Here is a 26,462-nt window from a genome sequence, read left to right as displayed (position 1 = left end):
GTGCTTCCCACTTCTGCTGCGAGTTCCATCTTCAGTTCTCGCAGAGGTTCTGCTTTCTTCCTTCTTCCCATTTTCTTTAGAACTTGGCTATGTTTTAAAATAGTTTTGTATTGCATTTCATCAGACATTTCTACATGTTTGTAGTGGGAGGGATTCACTTAGAAGCCAAGTTCGCCATCTTGCTGGATCCAGAAAGCTTCCTTATCACATCTCCATCATCTCAGACCCCACAGCAGGCTCCTTACCTGTCTCCCCAGTTCTGCGCTTTCACATCAGCCAGAGTGATTTTTACAAAAACATGAATTCGATCCACTCATGTTCCTGCATTAAGCCTTCCAAATGGCTTCCCATACATGTCGAGTCTGAGCCCTTCTTTATGATCAGGGCATGGACTGGCCATTGTTTATCAGAGTGGCTGCCCCTTGGAATGGTAAGGAAGTTGACAGGAAAGGGACAGTAGGGTGTAAAGTTTGCATAGTGGCGATCGGTGGGCTCAGCTGTGCGTGCCATCTCCTCGGAGCTCTCCACGTGCTCCGCAGGGCGCCCCACACCTTTGGAGTAAGACTGCCTCGCACATGAAAAGCCATTTTGGTTGAAGGGTTTATGTTCTCTCCCCCTGCATCCCCTCCTCCCACTGCTTTAGCTGTGGGCCCGTTCACTGGATGTAAATAACTGGCGTAAGCAGCAGAGGCTTCATCCAAGTGAATCAGAGCGTGGTGTCCTGAGGGTAGTAGCCTAAACAGACTCCCAACTCTGATCCACCTGAGGGCAGTCTGAGCCCATTGGCAGTCGCTCTCTATTGCCCCTGGCCCCAGCCACTAATGTACTCCCATTCTCTCTGAATTTGCCTGTTCTGGACATTTCACATAAGGGGTACCATCTAGTATGTTACCAATATGTCACCTTTTGTGTCTGACTTTTGAAAGTTCATCCACGTTGTAGCACGTATCAGTACTTCTTTCCTTTTTGTGGCCAATAACGTTCCATTGTATGGATAGACTCCCATTTCGTTTATCCATTCCTCAGCTGATAGATATTTAGGTTGTTTCCACTTTTTGGCTATCATGAATAATGCTGCTATGAATATCTGTGTACAAGTTTTTGTGTGGGCATATGGTTTTAATTCTTTTGGGTGTCTACCTAGGAGTGGAGTTCCTGGGTCCATATGGTAACTCTTTGTTTAATTCTGAGGAACTTTCAAACCATTTTCCACAGTGGCTGCATAATTTCTCATTCCCACCAGTAATGTATGAGGGTTTTAATTTCTCCACATACTGGCGACACTTGTTACCCATCTTTTTTTTTTTTAATTTGTTTAATGTTTATTTATTAGAGTGAGAGAGCGCATGCGTGAGTGTGAGTCGGGGAGGGGCAGAGAGAGAGACACACACAGAATCCCAAGCAGGCTCCAGGTTCTGAGCGGTCAGCACAGTGGTCTGACGTGGGGTTCAAACTCACAAACTGCGAGATCATGACCTGAACTGAAGTTGGACGGTCACTTAACCTACTGAGCCACTCAGGTGCCCCACCTATGTTTTTTATTACAGCCATCTCGTTATGTGTGAAGTGACATCTTTATTCTGGTTTTGATTTGCATTTCCCTAATGATTAATGATGTTGAGCACCTTTCTATGTGCTTATTAGTTATTTATATACTTTTTTTTGGAGAAATATCTGTTTAAATCCTTTGCCTAATATTTTAATTGGGTTACTTGTCTTTTTATTCTAAAAATTCTTTGTATATTTTGGATAAAAATTATTTTCAAATATTTCTCCCAAACTGGGTATTTTCACTTTCCTGATAGTGTCTTTTGCAGCACAAACATTTTTAATGGTGATGAAGTCCGATTTGTGTGTTTTTGTCTTTTGTTGCTTGTGCTGCTGGTGTCCTGAAGACCATGCACCTCTCACTCTGAGTAATTCCTTATCTGGACCCTTCTCCGTTCTCAGGCTTCCCTTTTCATCTGGGAGGCAGGGAGCACAGCCTCACTTTCAGCACGTCTTGTCCAGCTTCTGATAGCTTGAGCTTTGCCAGGACCAGACTGTTATCAGCAGGGCAGTAAGCACAATGGGGTGGATGTGCCTCCCTGCTCTCTGCCACAGGTGTCCCACTGACCTCTGTCCCCACTATCGTCACTCCTCTCCTCGTCCCCATGCCAGAGCTCCTGGTACCTGGCCTGATGTTCTTTTTCAGCACAATAGATTTTCTTTTGCTTATTACTATTGAGTTAACATCATCCTAACTTCTATAGTGTTCTGTCACCTTCTATAGCATTTTTTAACATTTTGCTAAGTCAAGAGAGAGAAAGTAGTTTGATATACTATGCCACCTCCTTTCTGCCCAGAAGCCATAGCCTTGGCCAGCAGTTTAAAGACCCTAGGATTTTGTGTGTGTGTACCTATGCGCGTTCATAATTAACATATACTGTGTGTATGTGTTCTTTGATATTTACTACCCTGGAGATGATGTAGGTTTCCTGCCATCTGAGATGCCCCACCTCCATCTCAGCTTATTTTATTTTCTTTTTTTAAAGATTTTATTTTTGAGTAATATCCACACCCAACTTGGGGCTCGAACTCACAACCCCAAGATCAAGAATCACATGCCGCGGGGCGCCTGGGTGGCGCAGTCGGTTAAGCGTCCGACTTCAGCCAGGTCACGATCTCGCGGTCCGTGAGTTCGAGCCCCGCGTCGGGCTCTGGGCTGATGGCTCGGAGCCTGGAGCCTGTTTCCGATTCTGTGTCTCCCTCTCTCTCTGCCCCTCCCCCGTTCATGCTCTGTCTCTCTCTGTCCCAAAAAATAAATAAACGTTGAAAAAAAAAAAAATTTAAAATGTTAAAAAAAAAAAAAAAAAAGAATCACATGCCGCACCAACTGAGCCAGCCTGGTGCCCCTCAGTTGGCTTATTTTAAACAAAATCTTCCCCTAAACAAAGTGATGGCTGAAAAAGTAATTCATGTGACCTTTTAACTGCATTGACTTGACTCTATTCCAATCAGTATATTTAGGTATCATAGATCACAGTGGAAATGATGAAACTGATATTTACTCAAAACATTTCGTTCTGCTGGGCAGACTACATGCACACATAGATCTATCCTTTCAGTAGAAATTTCAAAAAGAAATTGTTTCTGGTACTTAAAAAAAAAATGAATGCTTTGTGATTAGTGAAGTACTTTTGATTTTTCATTTGGAAGGTGCTGCTTTCACCTTGATTTGCCTCCCTGTCCTCTGAACACTTTTTTTAAAGAGTTTTTATTTAAATTCCAGTTAGTTACCATACAGAGCAATATTAGTTAACATACCGCATAATACTAGTTTCAGGTGTACAGTGTAGTGATTCAGCCCCTTCATACCTCACAGGTGCTCATCACAGCAAGCGCCCTCCTTAATCCCCCCCACCCACCTCCCCTCTGTAACCACCAGTGTGTCCTCTAGTGAAGAGTCTGTTTCTTGGTTTGCCTTTCTTTCTTTTTTTACCCTCCTCTACGTGTTTGTGTTGGTTTTTAAATACCACACAGGAGTGGTATTTGTCTTTCTCTGACTTCTTTATTTTGCTGAGCATTATACTCTCTAGCTCCATCCCTGTTGTTGTAAATGGGAAGATTTCGTTCTTTTTGATGGATGAGTAATATTCCGTTGTACATACACACGTGTATATGCGTATTTATGTATGTGTGTATATATATGTATATATACACACACCACATTTTCTTTATCCATTGATTAGTTGATGGGCACTTGGTCTGTTTCCATAATTTGGCTATTGTAGATAATGCTGCTGTACACATGGGGGTGCATGTATCCCTTTGCATTAGTATTTTTGTATTCCTTGGCTGAATACCTACTAGTGCAATTGCTAGATTGTAGGATAGTTTTATTTTTAATTTTTTGAGGAGCCTCCATACTAGCTTCCACATTGGCTGCACCAATTTGCATTCCCACCAACAATGCAGGAGGGTTCCTCCTTCTCCACATCCTCACCAACACCTGTTGTTTCTTGTGTTGTTGAGTTTAGTCATTCTGACATGTGTGAAGCGATATCTCATTGTAGTTTTGATGTTGAGCATCTTTTCATGTATCATCTTTTCATTGGCCATCTGGATGTTTTTGGAAAAATGTCTATTTGTGTCTTTTGCCCATTTTTAAATTGGATTATTTGGTTTTTGGGTGTTGAGTTTGATAAGTTCTTTATATGTTTTGGACACTAACCTTTTATCAGATATGTCATTTGCAAATATCTTCTCCCATTCCATAGGTTGTCTTTTAGTTTTATTGATTCCTTTGCTGTATAGAAGCTTTTTATTTTAATGAAGTCCTCGTGGTTTATTTTTGTTTTTATTTCCCTTGCTTCAGCAGACATATCTAGTAAGAAGTTGCTACAGCTGATGTCAAAGAAGTTACTGCCTGTGTTCTCCTCTGGGATTTTAATGGTTTTATATCTCACACTTAGGTCTTTCACCCATTTTGAATTTTTTTGTGTGTATGGTATAAAAAAGTGGTTCGCTTTCATTCTTCTGCATGTCGCTGTCCAGTGTTCCCAGCACCAGTTGTTGAAGAGACTGCCCTTTTCCCACTGGATATTCTTTCCTACTTTGTCGATGATTAGCTGTCCATATAGTTGTGGGTTCATTTCTGGGTTCTCTATTCTGTTCCATCGGTTTACGTGTCTGTTTTTGTTCCAATACCATGCTGTTTTGATTACTTCAGCATTGTAACGTAACTTGAAGTCCGGAATTTTGATGCCTCTAGTTTTGCGTTGCTTTGCTTTGCCTTTTCAAGGTTGCTTTGGTTATTTGAGGTCTTTTGTGGTTCCATACAAATTTAAGGGTTGCTTGTTCTAACTATGTGAAAAATACTGTTGGCATTTTGATAGTGATTGCATTACGTGTGTAGATTGCTTTGGGTAGTATAGACATATTAACAACGTTCTTTTGATCCACGAGCATGGAATGTCTTTCACTTTCTTTGTGAGCTCTTCAATTTTTTTCATCAGTGTTTTATAGTTTTCAGAGTACACGTCTTTCACCTCTTTGGTTAAGTTTGTTTGGGAAGGAAGAAGTAAAATTACTACTTGCAGAAGACATACTCTATGTAGAAAACCCAAAAGACTCCACCAAAAAGTGGCTAGGACTGATACACGGATTCAGTAAAGTCACAGGATACAAAATCAACGTACAGAAATCTGTTGCAATCCTTTTTTTTGTTTTAATGTTTATTTTTGAGAGAGGGAGAGAGAGCACATGCATGAGTGGGGAAGGGCAGAGAGAGAGGGAGACATAGAATCCAAAACAGGCTCCAGGCTCTGAGCTGTCGGCACAGAGCCCGACACGGGGATCAAACTCACAAACCGTGAGATAATGACCTGAGCTGAAGTCAGACGCTTAACCAACTAAGCCACCCAGGCGCCCCAAATCTGCTGCATTTCTATACAGCAATAATGAAGTAGCAGAAAGAGAAATTAAGGAATCAATCCCATTTACATTTACAACAAAAACAGTGAGATCCCTAGGAATAAACCTAACCAAAAAGTTGTACTTCTTTAATTAATTTAATGTTGAAAAAAATATTTAATTTCATTTCTAAAGCTCTATCTCATCAGACCAATAAGCAACTCCATCTCAGTTATTCTCCTCCCACTACCCCTGTCTAGTCAGGCTTCTCAGATTTTTTACTTGCCAAGAAGTTGGGAGTGAAGAGGTAGGAGGGGTGTCCATCTGGTTTTTAGAGATCTGTCAGACCTGCCTTGTGGCAGTCTCTAAGCACCCTTCAAGGGACAGTACGCTGCTTCTATACGAAACTGCCTCCTCACTGAGGTAACGCAGCCTTGGCAGGTGTCCCACACAGCTGTTGGGTTCCAGGGCATGGCTTCTTCACCTTTGTTAATCGCCATGGACCCCTTTGGTGATTTAGTAAAGTCTGTGAACTTGTTTGTAGATGCATAAAACTCAATGCACAGGATTATAAAAGAAACCAATTATATGGGATACTGTTACCAAAAATAATTTTGGTATCATGTATTTCTTGTTCATGCATTAAATAACAGGAAGAGACCTGTAAAGTGGGAAAGTTGAAGTTTATTTTTAAAACACTTTAACTTTTGGGGTGCCTGGGTGGCTCAGCTGGTTAAACATCCAGCTCTTGGTATTGGCTTAGGTCATGATCTCACGAGCATGAGATCAAGCCCTGTGTCGAGCTCTGCACCGACAGTATAGAGACAGCTTGGGATTCTCTCTCTTTCCCTCAGAGAGCTACCACAAATGAGATGTAACACGAAAATATCTGTACTCTCTATTGCCGACAGAGTCACACAGATTGTTACCATTACTATGGTTTATTGTCTGTGTTTACAAAATTTCCGTTAGATGTCGGGAAGATAAAGATGTAACTTTTTCTTCTCCAAGCATACACCCTACCGACCCTGAATTCTGTCTACTCCAGGCCCTTAAGAATGACCCTGGGTCTGCAACTCATGCTTTAGAATGAATGCACCGTCTCTCTTTTTTTTTTTTTTTAAAGTTTGTTTGTTTATTTTTTGATTTAGAGAGACAGACAGACAGTGCCAGCTGAGGAGGGGCAGAGAATGAGGGAGAGAGAGAATCTCAAGCAGGCTCTGTGCAGTCGGCTCAGAGCCCAACACGGGGTTCCATCTCACGAACCATGAGATCACTCACTACCTGAGCCGAGATCAAGAGTTGGACACTTAACCGACGGAGCCACCCAGGTGCCCCTAAACACACCATTTCTAAGCCCAGTTAGTTTGCATAATTTGCAGAGTTCTGAGGTTGTCCGTTTTTATGCAGAAATGCCAGGGATTAGCTTTTACACACTTTAAAACAGAGGGTCCCACAATAAGAAGCAGTAGCAAGACTCTCTGTCCCCCTGCTCTCCACCCATCCTGGCAGTGATCTGCCTACTCTCCTTTTGTTTTCAGATGTCACATCTCTTGGCAGCTTGCCTACATCTGTCTCTTCACTACCTTTCTGACCGTCCCTGCCCTCCTGCTCGTTCTCCCTCACGCTCACTGTATTCCAGCCACGCTGGCCCTCACTCTCCGTTCCTTAAACTCGCTACCTGCTCGAGTTCTCTCTGCCCGGGATTCTCTGCCACCAGCTTGTCATATGGCCACTTTTTCATCCTTCAGCTTGTCAGCTCCTCAGAGAGACCTTCCTCTCCATCTCAAATGTTTAGTGCATTTATCGCCCTTCGTAGCATTTATCCCATTGTGTAATTATGCTGTATATTTATCTGTTTGCTTATTTAATTGTCTTACTCCCTTCCAGTGGTCGATAATAATGTCCCTAGTACCAAATACAGTGCCTCCCACACAATATGTTTTCACAAAATATTTATGGAATAATGGATGAATGAATTATGACATTGCTAAGGGAGCCAGCTGTGCACGAATTTATATATGCTTAAATAACAGCTGGTATATTTCTGTTATGAGTCAAAGTATTTTTGCATGGCAGACAAAAGTGTAGATAACTATAAGGATATTGTTTAAAAGGAGCATAGGTTATATGGTAACAAGGTGTCTATTATGTATGAAATCATTTGGCCATTATAAATTTGTTGAGATACATTTGAAAAATACCATGTTAATCCAGAGTAATGTTGTGTCTCAAATTGAGTATGATATTTACAAAATGATACATAAAATTCTTTGTTACACTTATGACTAATATAGAATATGGATGTAAATTCTTTAGTAACTTTATTAGTTGACATCCCTCTTCTGCTTTGTTACTTACTTGCCTTTTGATTTTTATACCTTACCCTTTATTTTTAACATTGTCACTCTCTTTCTTTTCCTCTGCATTTCTTTTATTCTTAAGAAATTGTTTTTTGGTTGCACTTACAGAATTTGATGTGTGGCATTTCTTAAATTTTTACGAATTTATGTAAACTTGCTCTGTCTTAATCTAGTGATAAAGCAGCAGTAACCTAGGTATGTTTATTTTCATGTTAAGAATTAGAATATATTCCATATGCTCACACCACAAGTTTATACCTTTTATTTATTCCTTTTTCTTGTGTTTTTAACTGCCACACAATCTGCCAGTTCATAAATAACTTAGAAGCTTTGCTAATGAGGTTGGAATTGGAACTGTATTTTTATTTCCCACTTAGAAAATGATCAAGAGAAACGTAAAATCCTAGGTAATTTTTTTCCTTTTTTATTTACTTGGAGCATTTAGCTTAGAAAGAGGTCAGGTGATTTGGGGGTGTGTGGTAGGGAGAAGGATTTGGGGGAGGCAGGTTGTGGTGGTAAATCTTTTAAGAAAAGTTCTCCATCCCCCAAAGCCCACCAGTTCACTGTTTACCCTTATCCCTGCTAGAGGAGAGAATGACTCTCAATGAATTAGTCCCTTGCCAGGCCTCTACTTAAGTAGCATAAACGTTTGAGATCTAAGCATGTTTAAACTTGGAAAAACAGAATGTGACATCAAGAGAGGAGGGCATGAGTAAGAATTATAGAATGATCAAACATTTTGAATATTTACTGGATTTACTGAGCCATGAGCCCTATAAATTAACTCAAAATGGAGAAACTTATGGATTATATTTCCTATAGGAAACACTGGGCTTTCTATATACATTTTTGAAAAACATTACCTTGTAGTTGAGTTCTTTTGCCAGCAGGTGGCCTGTATGCACAGTTATGGCCCCTCGTGCAAATACAAAGCACTTCAAAGGAGATGCAGTAATGTCTTCTTTTCATCCCTTCTGTCTCCCTCACACACGCACACCCGTTCACAGTTACACATACTCTTTACACATATTATAGCATACAGTACACATTCTTCTGCCCTTTCTTTTTCTCACTTACGGGTTCATCTTGGAGATTGGTATATGCCAGTATACGAGGAGACTCAAAAATTTTTATATTCTTTTTTTTAACGTTTATTTTATTTTTGAAAGAGAAAGAGAGGGAGGGGCAGAAGGGATGGGGGACAAAGGATCTGAAGCAGGCTCTGAGCTGACAGCCGAGAGCCTGACGTGGGGCTCGAACTCATGAGCCATGAGATCATGACCTGAGCTGAAGTCAGACGGTTAACCAGCTTAGCCACTCAGGTGCCCCCCAAATTTTTATATTATCATAGCATTCCATTGTACAGTGGTACCATCATTACTTAACCAGCCCTCTGTTGATGGCAGTAGGTAGTGCTTACAAAGACTGTCGCCGTGAACAAACCTGTACCTGTATTACTCTGCCTATGTGTGTCTCTCTAGGTTGGATTGTTGAAGGGCACGAGTGCTTGTAATTTAGACAGCTGTCCTTAAGTTGTCCTCCGTAAAAGTTGCAGGGTGATGGGAATGCCCGCTCCCCCACCCCTCTGATAGATGAAAACTATCCTTTCTCATGAGCATTGCCACACATGCCTCTCATTATAAGTTGTGTTGGGCATTGTTTCGTAGATTTCCTTTCCTAGGAACTTTCTGTTTATGACTGTTGCTCATTTCTCCATAGCATTGTTGATATTTTTGCCACTGATTTGTAGGGGATTATTGCATACTAGTGACATTAGCGTTTGACCTGTGATGATAGCTGAAATTTTCTTTTCCCAGTTTATTCTTATATTTTGCTATTAGGGCTAGTGCACACTCCTGTCTTCTGGTTTTCCTAACCCTTCTGTTTATTCTTCCATATGATCTTGAATTTCAGTTTAGGAAGAGTTAAAAGTTCTCTGATCATTGTCATTGTCTTCATTTTATATTTTTCTAGCAATGCCTTTTCTCTTTTTTATTATTTTGATTAATAGACTTCAGGTAGACTCCACTACCATCATCTGACAGTAGAACATTATGGTCAACCCTAGGCTTTTCTTACTTGGTAAAGAATTGTGTGTCAGTCTTCATACTTTGAGAGAAGAGGACACAGAAGGAAGAAGTAAGGAAGATGCAAAGATCGCCTCCTCTAGAAATGATCCCTTATGTTTTCTGTTCTAGTAAGCAACAACTTGCATAACTAGTTCCCTTTCAGCTTCCAAAATAGGTTGTGTATAATACAGGGATTTTTTCGTGTGTGTGTGTGTCAAACAAAAAATATGAGTCACTCTTCTCAGTAAACATTTTAATTATCTTTCAGGGTGGCTTATGGTGTTTTGGAGGAAATGGACTTCCTTATGCTGAAAGTTTTGGAGAAGTTCCTTCAGCTACAGTGGAAATGTTCTGTTTAGAAGCTTTGGTTAAACATTCTGAGGTAACTTGCATTTTCAAAATGTGGTTTACTTTTTATGATCGCAGTAAAAAAATTGTGCATCATGGTTCATTCAAGCGAAATAATCCTCATTTTTTATAAAAGAAAAGAAGCTTTTTGCTTATTTAAAAATTTTCTTTTTTCCCCATTTAGTTGTAGAATTGATAATCATGACTTAGCACCGATACATGTATTTCCTTTTGCCAAGTATTTCTGAAAATGGATTTAATCTTAATTGCACATAAAGAAAGCAACCCATTGTTTAAATATGGCGTTGACCTTTGAATTACGCTATCTTATGCTACCTTTCTCAGATCTTTTTTATAAATAATATTACCAGGTAGTTAATTTCCAGTAAAACATCTGCCAAAGAAGCCAATATAGAAAAAAGGTAAACATTTGGATGGCCATACTCTTGAATTTTAAACAGAGCTTATATTAGTGGTTTTTAAGTTTTTTGGCATGTGTGACAACTTTTCTGTCATCATCATAGTTTGATTTTAAAAGAAAAGAGCAACAGACTTCGTGATGCTCAAACATGAATGCATAAAAACCACTCAGGAAGCATGTTTGAAAGCGCACATTTCCTGGTCACCTCTAGCAGCTTCAACTTAGTAGTTGTGGGCTGGTGTCCGGGAGTTTGTGTTTGTAACGGGCATCGCCGGTGAGGCTGCTGGAAGTAGTTCATCCCGCATCGTGAGAAACTCCATCCTAGAGATTTTAAACTTTCCAGTTTAATTTTGAGGACCATTAGACACGGCTCAGGAGCATAGTGGTCTCTGGTCATCTTTAGTTCCCACCAGTGGAGTTAGGAACTGCGTACAAAGCAGAGGTATTAGTGTTGTAGCTCAGAAGGGCACATGGGAAAATAGTGCTAGAGGTTTTGTAGCTTATGATCAGTTTCTGAAGCATTAGATCTGTCTTCAGTAGAAAGTACAGTGTGTGGAATACCTTTATTACATTATCTCACTGACATATGTCTAAAGGGCATACTTTTAAATGCACTTAAAATGTGATCAAATTCAGTAAAAATTTAGAGAATGAAAATTGTTGCATATACAGGACACAGCATCATGTCAGTGAGTACAGCTAGTGATGGGAAGAGGCCAAGGTCATGCCGGTGACCTTGGCACACTGTGAGGGCTTGTTGGTCAATACTGTCGCCTTTCCATAATATTACGTATTTCCTTTGGCTGTATTTTATCCCTTTTCTCTATTAAAAATTCATATCCCCTTTCTTTCCTTTTTATTTTTATCATTTGATCTTTCTCTTTAAAAAATGTTTCTGACTCCTGAGTTTTAGGAGAACCCCAGACCTGTGGACTTGTGTGGGCTGGTGTGCAGGGCGGCACATGGTGCCATTCTCTGGGAGTTCTTGTTTGCAGAAGCAAAAGCTGCCACTTGAATGGGGTTTTTCTTCCCATTATCAGGTGGCAGGTTTCTCGGTTAGAGAATCTTTTTAAGGTAGTTTCAAGCCAGTCAAAGTATCACTGTAAATTGAAACCATTCTAGGGGTGCTGGGGTGCCTCAGTTAGTTGTCTGACCGGCTCAGGTCATGATCTCATGGTTCTTGGAACCTGGAGCCTGGAGCCTGCTTTGGATTCTGTTTCTCCCTCTCTCTCTCTCTCTGCCCCTCTCCTGTGCTCGCTCGCTCTCTCTCTCTCTCAAAAATAAACATGAAAAAAATTAAGATAAAAAAATTGAAACAATTCTATAATAATGACATTGTCAAGTTACATCCCACCAAGAGCTAAGCAGAGTAAGAGTAAACATTTCAGAAGCCCTGGTGAGATGCACCTTAATTTTTTTCAGTGATTTTGAAGCACCTCCCGCATAGATAGGAATTTGCTTATTTATTTAAGTGAGCTGCGAGGAGAGTTTTGGGTGGTCTCTCTGGGTCTCTGTCCTTGAGCAGGAGCCCCTAGCTGTGCCGTCAGCATGTTGTGTCACCTCGCTAGTGAATTTGTGCAACATACGGTGAGCTTTCATTAATTTATCGTGCTAGATACCCACACACTGTGATGAAATTGAAGCAAATGGAGGCTTGCAACTACTTCAGAGGCTGTACCAACTTCACAAGGATTGTCCCAAAATACAGAGAAATATAATGCGTATCATTGGAAACATGGCTTTGAATGAACATCTTCATTCTACTATAGTTCACTCAGGTAACACCGTTATATACTGAGTATTTTGGATCCGATCCTTTGTTCCCACCTCCACCCCTCATGATACGTTAATCGTTTTATTCATTTATTCATTTATTTATTTATTTATTTACTGTTTATTTTTGAGAGACAAGAGCACGAGCAGGGGTGGGGCAGAGAGGGAGGGAGACACAGAATCCAAAGCAGGCTCTGGGCTCTGTGCTGGCAGAGCCTGCTGAGGGGCTCAAACTCGAGCCGTGAGATCATGACCTGAGCCAAAGTCAGACGCTTAACTGACTGAGCCACCCAGGCGCCCCACAGTACATTAATCTTTTAATAGACTTAACACTTCGCTTAGGGTTAGTTATGGGTCTTTAGAGCATATCGTTTTAGTAGGGGCATGGAATTGCTTGGGACTTGTGTACCACAGACCTGAGATCATCAGTGTGCGGTCAGAGGAGAGCAGTTTTTGCCTTGACGACCATCTAATGGCCACCTTTGATAGGATTCGGTTGACCCAGAGTACGTGTACTCAGTATAATTAGTGATTTTCCCCCTTGCAACTAATCAACTGACTGTGGGGAGATACTTAGGACCATGCAGATATCCAGCTCCTCATCTACTGAACTCCCCTGCCTGATCCAGTCTTCATCATGATGGTTGCAAAATGATGATTTTCTAACTGCAGCACGCCCTCCCCGTGTACTTTTCAGCATTTGGCATTTCCCTGTAAGCAAGAGCCCTTCCTTCTCTCTCCTTCCATCTGTCTCCCTTTCTTCCCTCTTGTCCCTCCCTCTCGCTCTCTCCCTCCCCATCAGTATGGGCATATGGATTCCTGGTTGTTTTTTTTTAATGGCTTATAACTTATTACTGTACTTAACATTAGATGCCAGATTGTTTCGGTTTTGGTCAGTGGGAGCCCGACAAACCGGCTCCCTGTGTCCTGGCAATATGCCCACCTCGTCTGGGGAGGCATTCCTTATTACTGTCTGAATAACAAGATGTTCCAGGCTCCTTCCTCTGAGGAGAAGTGCAGATTGATCTTAGTGCAGATTGATTTTTAGAGACCAGGATCTGGGTGCTCGGTGTGCTTATTGTTCCTGGAGTGTCTTCGCTTCTTGGCTCTTTCAGTGGAAAAAGCAAGGTGGTAAATATCAGGACACACACAAGTATGCATTCATATGTGCACATATACATGCATATGCTCATAGTTGTTAGAGACTGAGTTTACGTTTTTTCTTGTGTCAGTCTCTATTTTTTTTTGTTTGTTTACGTTTAAGAGTGTTTTGATCAATAAAAGTTTTTAATTTGATGAAGTCTCATTTAGGGATCAGCAAACTTTTTCTATAAAGAACCACTTCCTATGGGCTTTATTTGCTCCACTTTTTTAGGTGCTTAAGGTAGAAACTTAGATCCTAATTTTAACCTCTTCTTGTTTCAGACATCTATTACTGTGTATCAAACACAAAATTCATTGGTTAAAATAGTAGTCCTATATTTTCCTTGTGAATCTGAAACTTCGGCCAGCCTCTGTGGCTTCATGCAGCACTAACTGGGGCAGCTCGGCTGCGGGATGGAGGGTACACTTTCATGATTGTCCCTCACGTGGCTTGCATACTGGTACTGGCTGTCAGGCAGGAGCCCAGCTGGCGCTGGGGACATTGGCTCCTTCCTACATGCGCCTCTCCGTGCAGCTTGGGGTTTCTTAAAGCGTGGTGGCTAGGTTTCAACAGCAAATGTCTCAAGAGAGGACCAGGCATACGCTCTTTTTTGCCTCTTATAAGCAAGCATTGGGAGTAATTTCTGACCTACTCACTAAGGCTAGCTCATATTCAAGAGGAAGGGCTCTGGAAGGGGTTTAGACTCATGACCTCTTGATGGACAATAGTGTCAAAGCATTTGAAGACATGTTTTCAAATCACTACAATTATTTTTTAATACGAGTATTTAAAGCTGTAAATTTCCTCTAACTTGTTTTAGATGGATCCCTCAAATTTTGAATATACTGTATTTTCATCATTATTCAGTTTGAAATATTTTCTACTTTTTCTTGTGATTTTTTGCTTTGTCTCATGGGTTACTTAAAAATGTGCTGCATAGTTTATAAGTATTAAGGATTTTCTAGATATCATATGTCCGTGATTTCTCATTTAATAGTCCATGTGTTCAGAGAACATACCCTGTAAGAGTTTAGTCTTTGGAAGTTTACTGAGACTTATTTGATAGCCTGTTTTGTGGTCTGTCGTGATGCATGTTCTGTGTGCGCTTGGAAAGAATGAGTGTTTTGTAGTTGTTGGCGAAGTGTTCTGTATGTAACAATGAAGCCATAGCATTGCTCACATCTTCTCTGGATCTTCATTGAGCTTGGTCTCGTTCTCAGTGAATTACTGAGAGATGTGTTGAACTATAATTGTGAATGTCTGTTTTCCTTGTAGTTCTACCAGGTTTTTCTTCCTAGCAAATTATTTTTTATTATTAAGTGATGTCTCTACCACTGGTGACACTCCTTTTCCTTAAGTCTACTTTACCTGGTATCAAAATAGCCACACTGGCTTTTTCTTTTTAAAAAAATTTTGTTATTGGGGTGCCTGGATGGCTCATTTGGTTGAGCATCTGTCTCTTGATTTTGGCTCAGGTCATGATCCCAGGGTTGTGGGATCGAGCCCCACAAGAGATTCTCTCCCTCTCTGCCCCTCTCTCCTGCTCGCACATGCTCTCTCTCTCTCTCTCTCTCAAACCAAGAAGAATTAAAAAATTTTGTTATTGAAGTATAGTTGACATACGGTATTATGTTAGTTTCAGGTGTACAACATAGTGATTCTACAGTTTTATACATTACACAGTGCTCACCATTGTAAGTGTAGTTATCATCTGTTACCATACAACATTATTATAATATCATTGGCCATATTTCCTATGCTGTTCTTTTTGTCCCTGTGACTGATTTATTTTATACCTGGAAGTTTTTACTTCTTCATCTCCTTCATGTATTTTGCTCATCCCCCCATCCTCCTCTCGTCTGGCAACTGCTAGTTTGTTCTCTGTATTTATGGGTCTGTTTCTATGAGAGTTTTTGGTTTTTGTTTTTTAGATTTCACATATAAGTGAAACATATGGTATTTGTGTTTCACTTTCTGACTATTATTTCACTTAACATAATACTCTCTAGGTCTATTTATGATATCACAAATGGAAAGATCTCATTCTTTTTTATGGCTGAGTGATAGTCGATCACACACACACATACACACACACACACACACACACACACACACACACACACAAACCCCTTCTTCTTTATCCATTTACCTGCTGATGTATTCTGGTTTTTTCCATATCTTGGCTATTGTAAATAATGCTGCAGTAAACAAGGGTGCTTGTATTTTTTTGAATTAGTTTTTTCATTTTCTCTGGATAAGTACCCAGTAGTGGAATTAAAGGGTTATATGGTATTTCTGTTTTTAATTTTTTAGTAACCTCCATATTGTTTTCAACAGTGGCTGCATCAGTTTACATTCCCACCAACAGTACATGAAGGTTCCTTTTTTCCCCACATCCTCACCAATGCTTGTTATTTCTTGTCTTTTTGATTCTAGCCATTCTGACTGGTATGAGGTGATACCTCATTGTGGTTTTGATTTTCATTTCCCAGATGATCACTCTGGCTTTTTCTTATGCTTGCTGTTTGCAGCCCTATCTTTTATCTTTTCCTTTTCCCCTTCTTTTGCGTTCATTTTTCTGTGACTTTATTTTTTTTTAATATTTTAAATGTTTATTTTTGAGCGGGAGAGAGAGACAGAGTGTGAGTGGGGGAGGGGCAGAGAGCGAGGGAGACATAGAATCTGAAGCAGGCTCCAGGCTCTGAACTGTCAGCACAGAGCCCAGTGAGGGGCTCGAACTCACGAACCCTGAGATCATGACCTGAGCTGAAGTAGGCCACTCAACTGACTGAGCATCTCTCTGTGACTTTAAAAGTAAGTACATCTTTTATAGACAGCATAGAGGTGCATCTTTTTTTTAAATCCGGCTTGATCTTTTTTAATAGGGGTGTTTTGTCTTGTTACCTCTAATGTATTTATGAGTATTGTTTCCTTTTTTTCTTGTTTACTGACTTTTTTGGGTTACTTGAATATCTTTTACATTCTGTTCTTTCTCCTGTTTCTGCTTTTTATATATTATTATTTGTGTGTTTTTTTCCTTGATGGTATCCTTATCACAGTCTATCTTGAATTAATATGATACCGCTTTATCTATAGTGTGAGATTCTTACCACAGTATAGTTCACTTCCCACCTCTTGCCATCCTTTCTGGTATTGTCTTAATATATTTTACTCCTCCATTATGTTACAGACTTTGTGATACATTGTTGTTATTTTTTAAGAGTCAAAGACTATAAGAAAAAAAGAAAGTGATTTTTGTTTATTTACACATTTATAGTAGTCCGCTCTCTTCCTTCTTTTCCTACATTTACATCTGATACAATTTCCCTACAGCCTAAAGACCGGGGTGTGCTGGACAAATTCTCTCACCTTTCATTTTCTGAAAGTCTTTTACTTCGCCTCTATTTTATTATCCCGGGAAAGAGATTTTCCATGGATAAAGAACTATTTGTTGGCAGTATGTTATTTTTTCTGTCAGCACTTTAAAAATGTCATTCCATTCTCTCCTAACTACCACTGTCTGATGAGAAGTCTCTCATTCCCATTTTCATTCTCCTGTATGTAACTTGTCGTTTTTTCTCTGGCTTCTTTGAAGTTTTTATGTTTGGTTTTTAGCAGTTTGACTCTGAAGTGCTTGGTTCCTTTTTTATATTTATGCTTCCACTGAGCTGACTGAATCTGTGGGTTGATGTTTTTGATCAGATTTGGAAAATTTCCAACCAGTGCATCTTAAAATATATATATATATTTTGTCCCTTTTTGGTCTATTCTCCTTTTGGGGCCTCAGTATATATATGAGACCTCTTGATTCTGTTCCACAGGTCATTGGGAATCTGTTGATTTCTTTTCAGATATTTTTTTTTCCTCTCTGTGTCTTACTTTGGATAATTTCCATTGACTTATCTTCAGTTTCTTTAATGGTATAGAGCCTTGATCAAATCAGTATTTTATTAAAAAAACAAACCCACACTCTTCCCATAACTGACACTTGGCTCTACCCCAAGTCCTCAGTCCTCTCTGGTGATGTCAACTTGTACTGGACAGTCCACAAAACGCCTTGGTCTCTCAGTCCCTTGCCCTTCTCATCTCTGTCGACTTCCTTCTCTGCTCCTGATTGTCTAGCACTCTGTTCCTGTGCCACACCTTGTCCTTGTCATTGCCTGAAACCGCTGCACTTAACAAGTCAGTGACTCACTTGTGAGCACTACTTCCTCTCGTTCAAGCCTGTGTTTGCACCTGCTGCCACAGGGACTGTTTTTCTTCTCTCCAGGAGTCTATCTCCCTGACCCCTTTATTTTCTCCCAGCCCGTCAGTCCTCTTTCTTCTTCACCTCACTCCTGAGCCAGCATATCCATGCTCCGTGGTCTGTCATTTCCGTAACACACTCTTCAATGCCCCGGAACTCCCCTCCCCTTCTTTCAGCACACCCTTGCTCAAGACCCCAACACTAGATAAAGCCTACTGTCCGCTTCTTCTGTGGCTGAGCATAGACTCATGGCAGATGGGTCGTCATCTTCAGTATCGCTCAGCAGGCCTTAATATGCTTAGCAATACCTATTTAAGCCCCCTCCACCTTCCTCAACCCGTTCATATACTCTATCCTTCTTGGCAGAGGACTGTCCTACTTCATTGAGACTGCTGAAACCCTGAAAGGAATTTTCCCTCAGTTTCCCACTACCAAAACCAAACCCGCCTTCTCCTTTTCTGCTCTTGAAAATAGGAGAAGGGACATCTCTTAGGAGACCTCTAACTGTGCCTGGCTCCTGGCTCCTTTCACTGTCTCAGGAATTGCTAGCCTTTCTCGTCTATGTGGTCAGCAGCTCCCTCTCAACAGGACCCTTCCAATCAACACACATTAGGGGGCAATGTGACAAACTAGTCTCAGTACCCCATCCCCCTGGTTTTTCAGCCTCTCTTCTACTCTTCCATTTTATGTCTAAACCTTTCAAAGAATTATCTATACTTCTTTTTGCTCAGCTCCCATTATTTCTGAATATTTCAGTTTGAATTCTGCTGCCCTACCCTGTTTTATTTTTTCTTGAGGTACCTGTAGCTTTACCTCTTCGTGTGTGTATGTGTGTGCACATGCGCGCGTGTGTGTAAATCTTTTTTTTGTTGTTGTTTATTTCTGAGACAGAGAGAGAGACAGAGCATGAGCGGGCAGAGAGAAGAGGGAGACACAGAGTCAGAAGCAGGCTCCAGGCTCTGAGCTGTCAGCACAGAGCCCGACGCGGGGCTTGAACTCACAAACCGTGAGATCATGACCTGAGCCGAAGTCAGTCGCTCAATCGACTGAGCCACCCAGGCGCCCCTGTAAATCTTAATAGTATCAGGTCTGTAACTTCTTTTTAAGTTTATTTCAGAGAGAGAAAGAGAGTGCCTGCGATGGTGGATAGGCAGAGAGAGAAAGGGAGAGAGAGAATCCCAAGCAGGCTCCACGCTGTCAACACAGAGCCCGATGTGGGGTTCAGTCCCACAAACTGTGAGATCATGACCTGGGTTGAAATCAAGAGTTGGACACTTAACCAGCTGCACCACCCAGGTACCCCACAGATCTATAGCTTTTTACCATCCAGATTTACAAAAGTTAAAAAGATGTTGATAATATCCACTGCTGGTGAAGGTGTGTGAAAACTGCTCCTCTGGTACATTGTTGGTGGGGATGTAAATTGATTCAGTTTTTCGATGGGTACTTAGTAGTACCTATTAAAAGAATGTATATACCATTTGAAATAGTAATAATACTACAAGGACTCTCCTACCTAAATACTCATGAGTGTTATTGAAGATTTGTATATAAAAATGTTTATCAGACAGTTGTTTGCAGTATGGAAAAAATGGAAACAACCCAAATGTCTGCCAGTAGGAATAATGGTTAAATAAACAGTGGTATATTCCATCCATGTTAAATGCTATAGTTAAAAAGAGTAAAGCTGATGTATATGGAGAGCATTCCAAGACACATTGCTGAAGTACACGATCAAGTCATGGAACAGTAGGAATAGTAAGATTCCATTTAGGAAAAAAAAAATGCATGTAGAGCCACAGTGTATGTGTATAAATGATAGGTATGTGACTGAATTTTTTAAAAAGGTTTGGAAGGGTGTTCACCAAACTTTTAACCATGGTTACTTCTGAGGATATACATGGAACTGGGAAATGATGGGAGTGCTAGAGTGGGAATTTGAATATTAAGTGCTATTTTTTAAATATAATTTGTTAATTTGTCAAATTTATTATTTATCAAATTGGCTAACATACAGTGTGTAAAGTGTGCTCTTGGTTTTTGGGGTAGATTCCTGTGGTTCATCGCTTCCACAACACCCAGTGCTCATCCCAACAAGTGCCCTCCTCAATGCCCATCACCCATTTTCCCTCCCCCCACCCCCCCCCCCATCAACCCTCAGTTGTTTAAGAGTCTCCTATGGCTTGCCTCCCTCCCTCTCTGTAACTATTTTTTCCCCTTCCCCTCCCCCACGGTCTTCTGTTAAGTTTCTCAAGATCCACATATGAGTGAAAACATATGATATCTATCTTTCTCTGACTGACTTAGCATAATACCCTCCAGTTCCATCCATGTTGCTGCAAATGGCAGGATTTCATTCTCATTGCCAAGTATTATTCCATTGTATATATCAACCACATCTTCTTTATTGATTCATCAGTTGATAGACATTTAGGCTCTTTCCATAGTTTGGCTATTGTTGAAAGTATATGCATCAGAACTCCTGTATCCCTTGGGTGAATTCCTAGCAGTGCTACTGCTGGGTCATAGGGTAGGTCTATTTTTAACTTTTTGAGGAACCTCCACACTGTTTTCCAGAGCAGCTGTACCAGTTTGCATTCCCACCAACGGTGCAAGAGGGTTCCCGTTTTTCCACATCCTTGCCAGCATCTGTTGTTTCCTGAGTTTTTAATTTTAGCCACTCTGACCAGTGTGAGGGGCTATCTCAGTGTGGTTTTGATTTGTATTTCCCCGATGAGGAGTGACGTCAAGCATCTTTTCATGTGTCTGTTGGCCATCTGGATGTCTTCTTTGGAAAAGTGTCTAGTCATGTTTTCTGCCCATTTCTTCACTGGATTATTTGTTTTTTGGGGGTTGAGTTTGGTAAATTCTTTCTAGATTTTGGATACTAACCCTTTATCCAATATGTCATTTACAAATATCTTTTCCCATTTCGTTGGTTGCGTTTTCGTTTTGTTGATTGTTTCCTTTGCAGTACAGAAGCTTTTTATCTTCATGAGGTCCCAATAGTTCATTTTTGCTTTTAATTTCCTTGCTTTTGGAGATGTGTCAAGCAAGAAATTGCTGTGGCTGAGCTCAGAGATATTTTTTTCCTGCTTTCTCCTCTAGGGTTTTGATGGTTTCCTGTCTCACATTCAGGTCTTTCATCCATTTTGAGTTTATTTTTGTGAATGGTGTAAGAAAGTGGTCCAGTTCCATTCTTCTGTGTGTTGGTGTCCAGTTCTCCCAGCACCATTTGTTAAAGAGACTTTTTTCCATTGGATAGTCTTTCCTGCTTTGTCAAAGATTAGTTGGACATACATTTGTGGGTCCAATTCTGGGTTCTCTATTCTATCTCATTTGTCGATGTGTCTGTTTTTGTGCCAATACTATACTGCCTTCATGATTACAGCTTTGTAGTAGAGGCTAAAGTCTGGGATTATGGTGCCTCCCGCTTTCGTTTTCTTTTTCAATATTACTTTGGCTATTCGGGGTCTTTTGTGGTTCCATACAAATTTTAGGATTGTTTGTTCTAGCTTTGAGAAGAATGTCAGTGCAATTTTGATTGGGAATGCATTGAATGTGTAGATTGCTTTGGGTAGTATTGACATTTTAACAGTATTCTTCCAATCCATGAGCATGGAATGTTTTTCCATTTCTTTGTCTCGTCTTCAATTTAGTTTTCTATAGTTTTTGGCATACAGATCTTTTACATCTTTGGTTAGGTTCATTTCTAGGTATTTTATGGTTCTTGGTGCAATTGTAAATGGGATCAATTTCTTGATTTCTCTTTCTGTTGCTTCTTTATTGGTGTATAGAAATGCAACTGATTAATGTATATTGATTTTGTACCCTGCGACTTTGCTGAATTCATGGTATCAGTTCTAGCAGCCTTTCGGTGGAGTCTTTCGGGTTTTCCATGTAGAGTATCATGTCGTCTGCAAAAAGTGAAAGTTTGACTTTTTCTTTGCCAATTTTGATGCCTTTGATTTCATTTTGTTGTCTGATTGCTGATGCTAGGATTTCCAACACTATGTTAAACAACAGTGGTGAGAGTGGACATCCCTGTTGTGTTCCTCATTTCAGGAGGAAAGCTCTCAGTTTTTTCCTACTGAGGATGATATTAGCTGTGGGCTTTTAATATATGGCTTTTATGATGTTTAGGTATGTTCCTTCTATCCCGACATTCTTGAGGGTTTTTATTAAGAAAGGATGCTGTATTTTGTCAAATGCTTTTTCTGCATCGATTGACAGGATCATATGGTCCTTATCCTTTCTTTTATTAATGTGACATATCACATTGATTTGCGAGCATTGAATCAGCCCTGCAGCCCGGGAATGAATCCCACTTGATCATGGTGAATAATTCTTTTTATGTACTATTGAATTCAATTTGCTAGTATCTTGTTGAGAATTTTTGCATCTGTGTTCATCAGGGATATTGGCCTGTAATTCTCCTTTTTTGTGGGGTCTCTGTCTGGTTTGGGAATGAAAGTAATGCTGGCTTCATAGAATGAGTCTGGAAGTTTTCCTTCCATTTCTATTTTTTGGAACAGCTTGAGAAGGATAGGTATTAACTCTGCTTTAAATGTCTGGTAGAATTCCCCTGGGAAGCCATCTGGCCCACGACTCTTATTTGTTAGAAGATTTTTGATAACTGATTGATTCAATTTCTTCACTACTTATGGGTCTGTTCAAATTTTCTATTTCTTCCTGTTTGAGTTTTGGTAGTGTATGGGTGTCTAGGAATTTGTCCATTTCTTCCAGGTTGTCCAGTTTGCTGGCATATAATTTTTCATAGTATTCTCTGATAATTGTATTTCTGGGGGATTGGTTCTGATAAGTCCATTTCCATTCGTTATTTTATCTATTTGGGTCCTCTCTCTTTTCTTTTTGAGACGTCTGGCTAGGGGTTTATCAATTTTGTTTATTTTTTCCAAAAACCAGCTCTTAGTTTCATTGATCTGTTCTACTGTTTTTTGGATTCTATATTGTTTATTTCTGCTCTTATCTTTATTATTTCTCTTCTTCTGGTCTTGGGGTTTCTTTGCTGTTCTGCTTCTAGTTCCTTTAGTTGTGCTATTAGATTTTGTATTTGGGGTTTTTCTTGTTTCTTGAGATAGGATTGGATTGCAATGTATTTTCCTCTTAGGACTGCCTTTGCTGCGTCCCAAAGGGTTTGGGCTGTCATGTTTTCATTTTCATTTGTTTCCATTTTTTTTTTAATTTCTTCTTTAATTGCCTGGTTGACCCATTCATTCTTTAGTAGGGTGTTCTTTAACCTCCATGCATTTGCAGGTTTTCCAAACTTTTTCCTTTAGTTGATTTCAAGTTTCATAGCACTGTGATCTGAAAATGTGCATGGTATGATCTCAATTCCTTTACATTTATTGAGGGTTGTGTTTTGACCCAGTATGTGATGTATCTTGGAGAATGTTCCATGTGCCCTCGAGAAGAATGTGTATTCTTCTGCTTTAGAATGAAAAGTTTTGAATATATCTGTTAAGTCCATCTGGTCCAGTGTATCATTCAGGACCATTATTTCTTTATTGATTTTCTGCCTAGATGATCTGTCCAATATATGGCCTCTGACTGGCGGGCACAGGCAGTCTTTGTCCTTTAAATGGTTATTTATATACCGTCTTCCCACAGCACTCCAGGGAGGGGATTGCTTTCTCCCACTGTGGACTGTGCCTCCGAACTAGGTACCGAGCCAGGGGCTGGCTCCCCTTCTCCCCACTTGCGCAAACAGGGCAGCTGGCCCCAGTCCTGAGAAAGCCCCGCAGTTAGAGATTGGATCTTTGTCCATCCTGGTCTGTGGTTTTTCTCTTGTCCGGATACAGTCCTACACTTCCCCAGACTCTCTTCTGCAGAAGGGGATCCCTCCCATCCGTGCCTACCTGCCTGTTTTGTCATCTCTCTCAGTTCGCTATCATGCACCTGTGGCCTGCCAGGTCGTCCCCATGGGACCCTGGAGATGGAATCTGTCACTCTGCAGCCCAGACTCTTGGAATTCAAAGTCCTTTGGTCTCAACACTGCTGTGTTTGAGGGACAAGGGAACTTCGGGTCCCCCTACTTTTCCACCATGTTGATTTCCTGTTATTAAGTGCTATTTTTAAACAATTGCTTTTATAATGAACATGTATTCAGATGTTACAGAATTTAGAAGAATTGAATCTTAAAGACACAGGTTTTCCAAGGGGCATTTGATGTTTTATAAAAGGTGAAGCATCTCAGGCATTGTGAAAATACTTTGTCAACTAAAAAAAGCCACAGAAATGGCTTGCACCTTGCTTTCTGTTGAGTTTCCTTTCTTGGGACTCCATTAAAAATAAAGCCATCTTTTTGAATGTATACCAGTAATATACCTGTGTATCTCTATAGGTAGAATTTCAAAACATTCTTATGTTGTTATTATAAAGCATTTTTTAGAACATTTTGAAGGGACTTTTTTTTTAATGTTACAAATTTGAATATTGTTAAAAAATGATGATTCGGTCTGAGACTTCTTTTGGGTTATTAAATACTGGCCTCCTATCATCACACTGACCCTTAACACTTTTGCCACAGAGCGTGGGAGGAGGACATGGGGACAGCTGAGTGCCTGCTGAGCTTGGTATGTGCAGTTTTTATTTGGATTTATTTATTAGAACCTTCTTCCAGCCCAAGTAACTTGACTGAGGTTCCACAGCAACGGTAGGGGACAGAAATTTTAAGCCCAAATCTCTCTGCCCTCAAGGTCCATGTTGTATTATTTTAAGTTATATAAATAACATGTGAATAGATTCTCCTGGTAAATAACTTCAGAGAACATAGAGCAAAAAAGTTAAACCCACCTTTTTATGGAGCCCTCCCCAACCCAACTCCCTCCTATGAGGTGATGACTAGGCACCAAACTAGGTGCCTTTATAGGTGTGTGTGTGTGTGTGTATGCGTGGGCGTGTGTTTACATGCACTTCCATACATATTTATGTGCAAAAAGTGTCATGTTTTAAGTACCAAAAACATGAAAAATAAATGAAGCCATATTGCACATAGTATGGCTTTGTGTCTCTTTAAAAAATAATGTTTTGGGGGCACCTGGCTGGTTCAGTCAGTACAGCATGTAACTCTTGATCTCCAGGTTGTGAGTTTAAGCCCCACGTTGGGTATAGAGATTACCTAAATAAATAAACTTAAAAAACAACCCATACTGTAGCCATATCGTAGTATAATCCTATGTTGTTGAAGAAAAAAAGTGCATTATAAAGTATATAGCATGTATATATTAGGGGCACCTGGCTGGCCCAGTTGCTGGAGCCAACTCTTGATCTCTGGGTCTTGAGTTTGAGCCCTGTGTCGGGGGTAGAGTTAACAAAAAAAAAGGTCATTGAGAAGTCAAATAGCTGTCAAATACTGTGAATCTCTGAGCTGAGAAAAAAACGTTTCCTTCCTGAACCCCATGTTTTACAGACTTTCATATGTCAAGCACTATTACTTTTTTAATATTCTTTTTTTAAATTGAAACCTAATGTACAGTGTTATATTAGTTTCAGGTGTACAATATGATTCACCCATTGTACGTTACTCAGTGCTTGTGAGAAGTGTCCTCTTTATGCCCTTCACCTGTTTCTCCCATCCCCCCACACCCTCCCCTCTGGCAACCATGAGTTTGTTCTCTATAGCTAAGTCTTTTTTTTTAGTTTGTCTCTTTTTTCTGTTTTCGTTTCTTAAATTTCACATATCAGTGAAATCATATAGTATTTGTCTCTGACTTATTTCAATTAGCAGGATACCCTCTAACTGCAGCCATGTCATTGCAAATGGCAAGATTCCTTTTTTTTTTTTTTTTTTTTTTTTTTTAAAGGCTGGGCAATATTCTGCGTATATACCACATCTTCTTTATCCACTTATCTGTGGATGGACACTTGAGTTGTTTCCATATCTTGCTCTTCCATATTATAAATAATTCAGTATACATAGGGGGACCTATGTCTTTTTGAATTAGTGTTTTTGTTTCATTTGGGTAAATACCCAGTAGAGGAATTACTAGATCCTATGGTAATTCTATTTTTAATTTTTTGATGAACCTTCGTACTGTTGTCCACATTGGCTATACCAGCTCACATTCCCACCAAGGTTCCTTTTTTTTCCACATCATTGCCAATACTTGTTATTTCTAAGCAAGCTCATTATAAAGAAATCATTTCTTATGTGCATTAAACACTGCTAATGTGACTGACAATCAGGATGAAATAACTAGTATTAAAATTACTGAGTTTAATTATTCTTGCTGACAGCAAAATACCCTATTTTCTTAGTAATTGCAACTTTTGTTAGATTTTCTAAATAAAGAAAATGGCTCTTAAACCCCTACCTTCTTTGAGACCTCCTATAGAGGAGAGGGTACCTGGCTTGGGACATGATGTGCTGTGGGACCCAGAGGACCTTAGGGCAGAATGGAGTTGGAGTAGTCGTTCTCTTCTGTGAGACAGACGCTGGAGTCTGCCTTTCTCCTGTTATTTTCAGCCAGAAACCGCTCATAGTCTGAGATGGAGTAGCGTCGGCATTTAGGAGCTTGTTCTTCTCACCAGGTTGGGTTTCTATACTGGCAGAAGCAATGAAGTCTCCCCGCATAATGGAGGCCTCACATGCCGCCAGAACCCTGGCTAATCTAGACCGAGAGACCATGCGAGAAAAATACCAGGACGGCGTGTACGTACTACACCCCCAGTATCGCACAAG

At 40.1% G+C, this 26,462-nt stretch overlaps 1 protein-coding gene across 3 annotated transcripts in view; it reads left to right on the top strand.

Moving 5' to 3' along the window:
- Positions 1 to 26,462, top strand: part of SERAC1 (serine active site containing 1) — a 66,516-nt gene that overhangs the window by 29,415 nt on the left and 10,639 nt on the right. For all 3 annotated transcript variants that reach the window (XM_045500160.1, XM_045500162.1, XM_045500161.1), the window contains 3 exons: positions 10,095 to 10,208; positions 12,211 to 12,373; positions 26,312 to 26,462. In XM_045500160.1, coding sequence (XP_045356116.1) covers positions 10,095 to 10,208; positions 12,211 to 12,373; positions 26,312 to 26,462 — 428 coding nt within the window. The remainder of the gene's footprint in view (positions 1 to 10,094; positions 10,209 to 12,210; positions 12,374 to 26,311) is intronic.

Source organism: Leopardus geoffroyi, chromosome B2 (genome assembly GCF_018350155.1).
Source record: "Leopardus geoffroyi isolate Oge1 chromosome B2, O.geoffroyi_Oge1_pat1.0, whole genome shotgun sequence".
Taxonomy (NCBI): domain Eukaryota; kingdom Metazoa; phylum Chordata; class Mammalia; order Carnivora; family Felidae; genus Leopardus; species Leopardus geoffroyi.
Note: the sequence above shows the minus strand (reverse complement) of the source record. Positions and strands in the feature narration are given on the sequence as shown.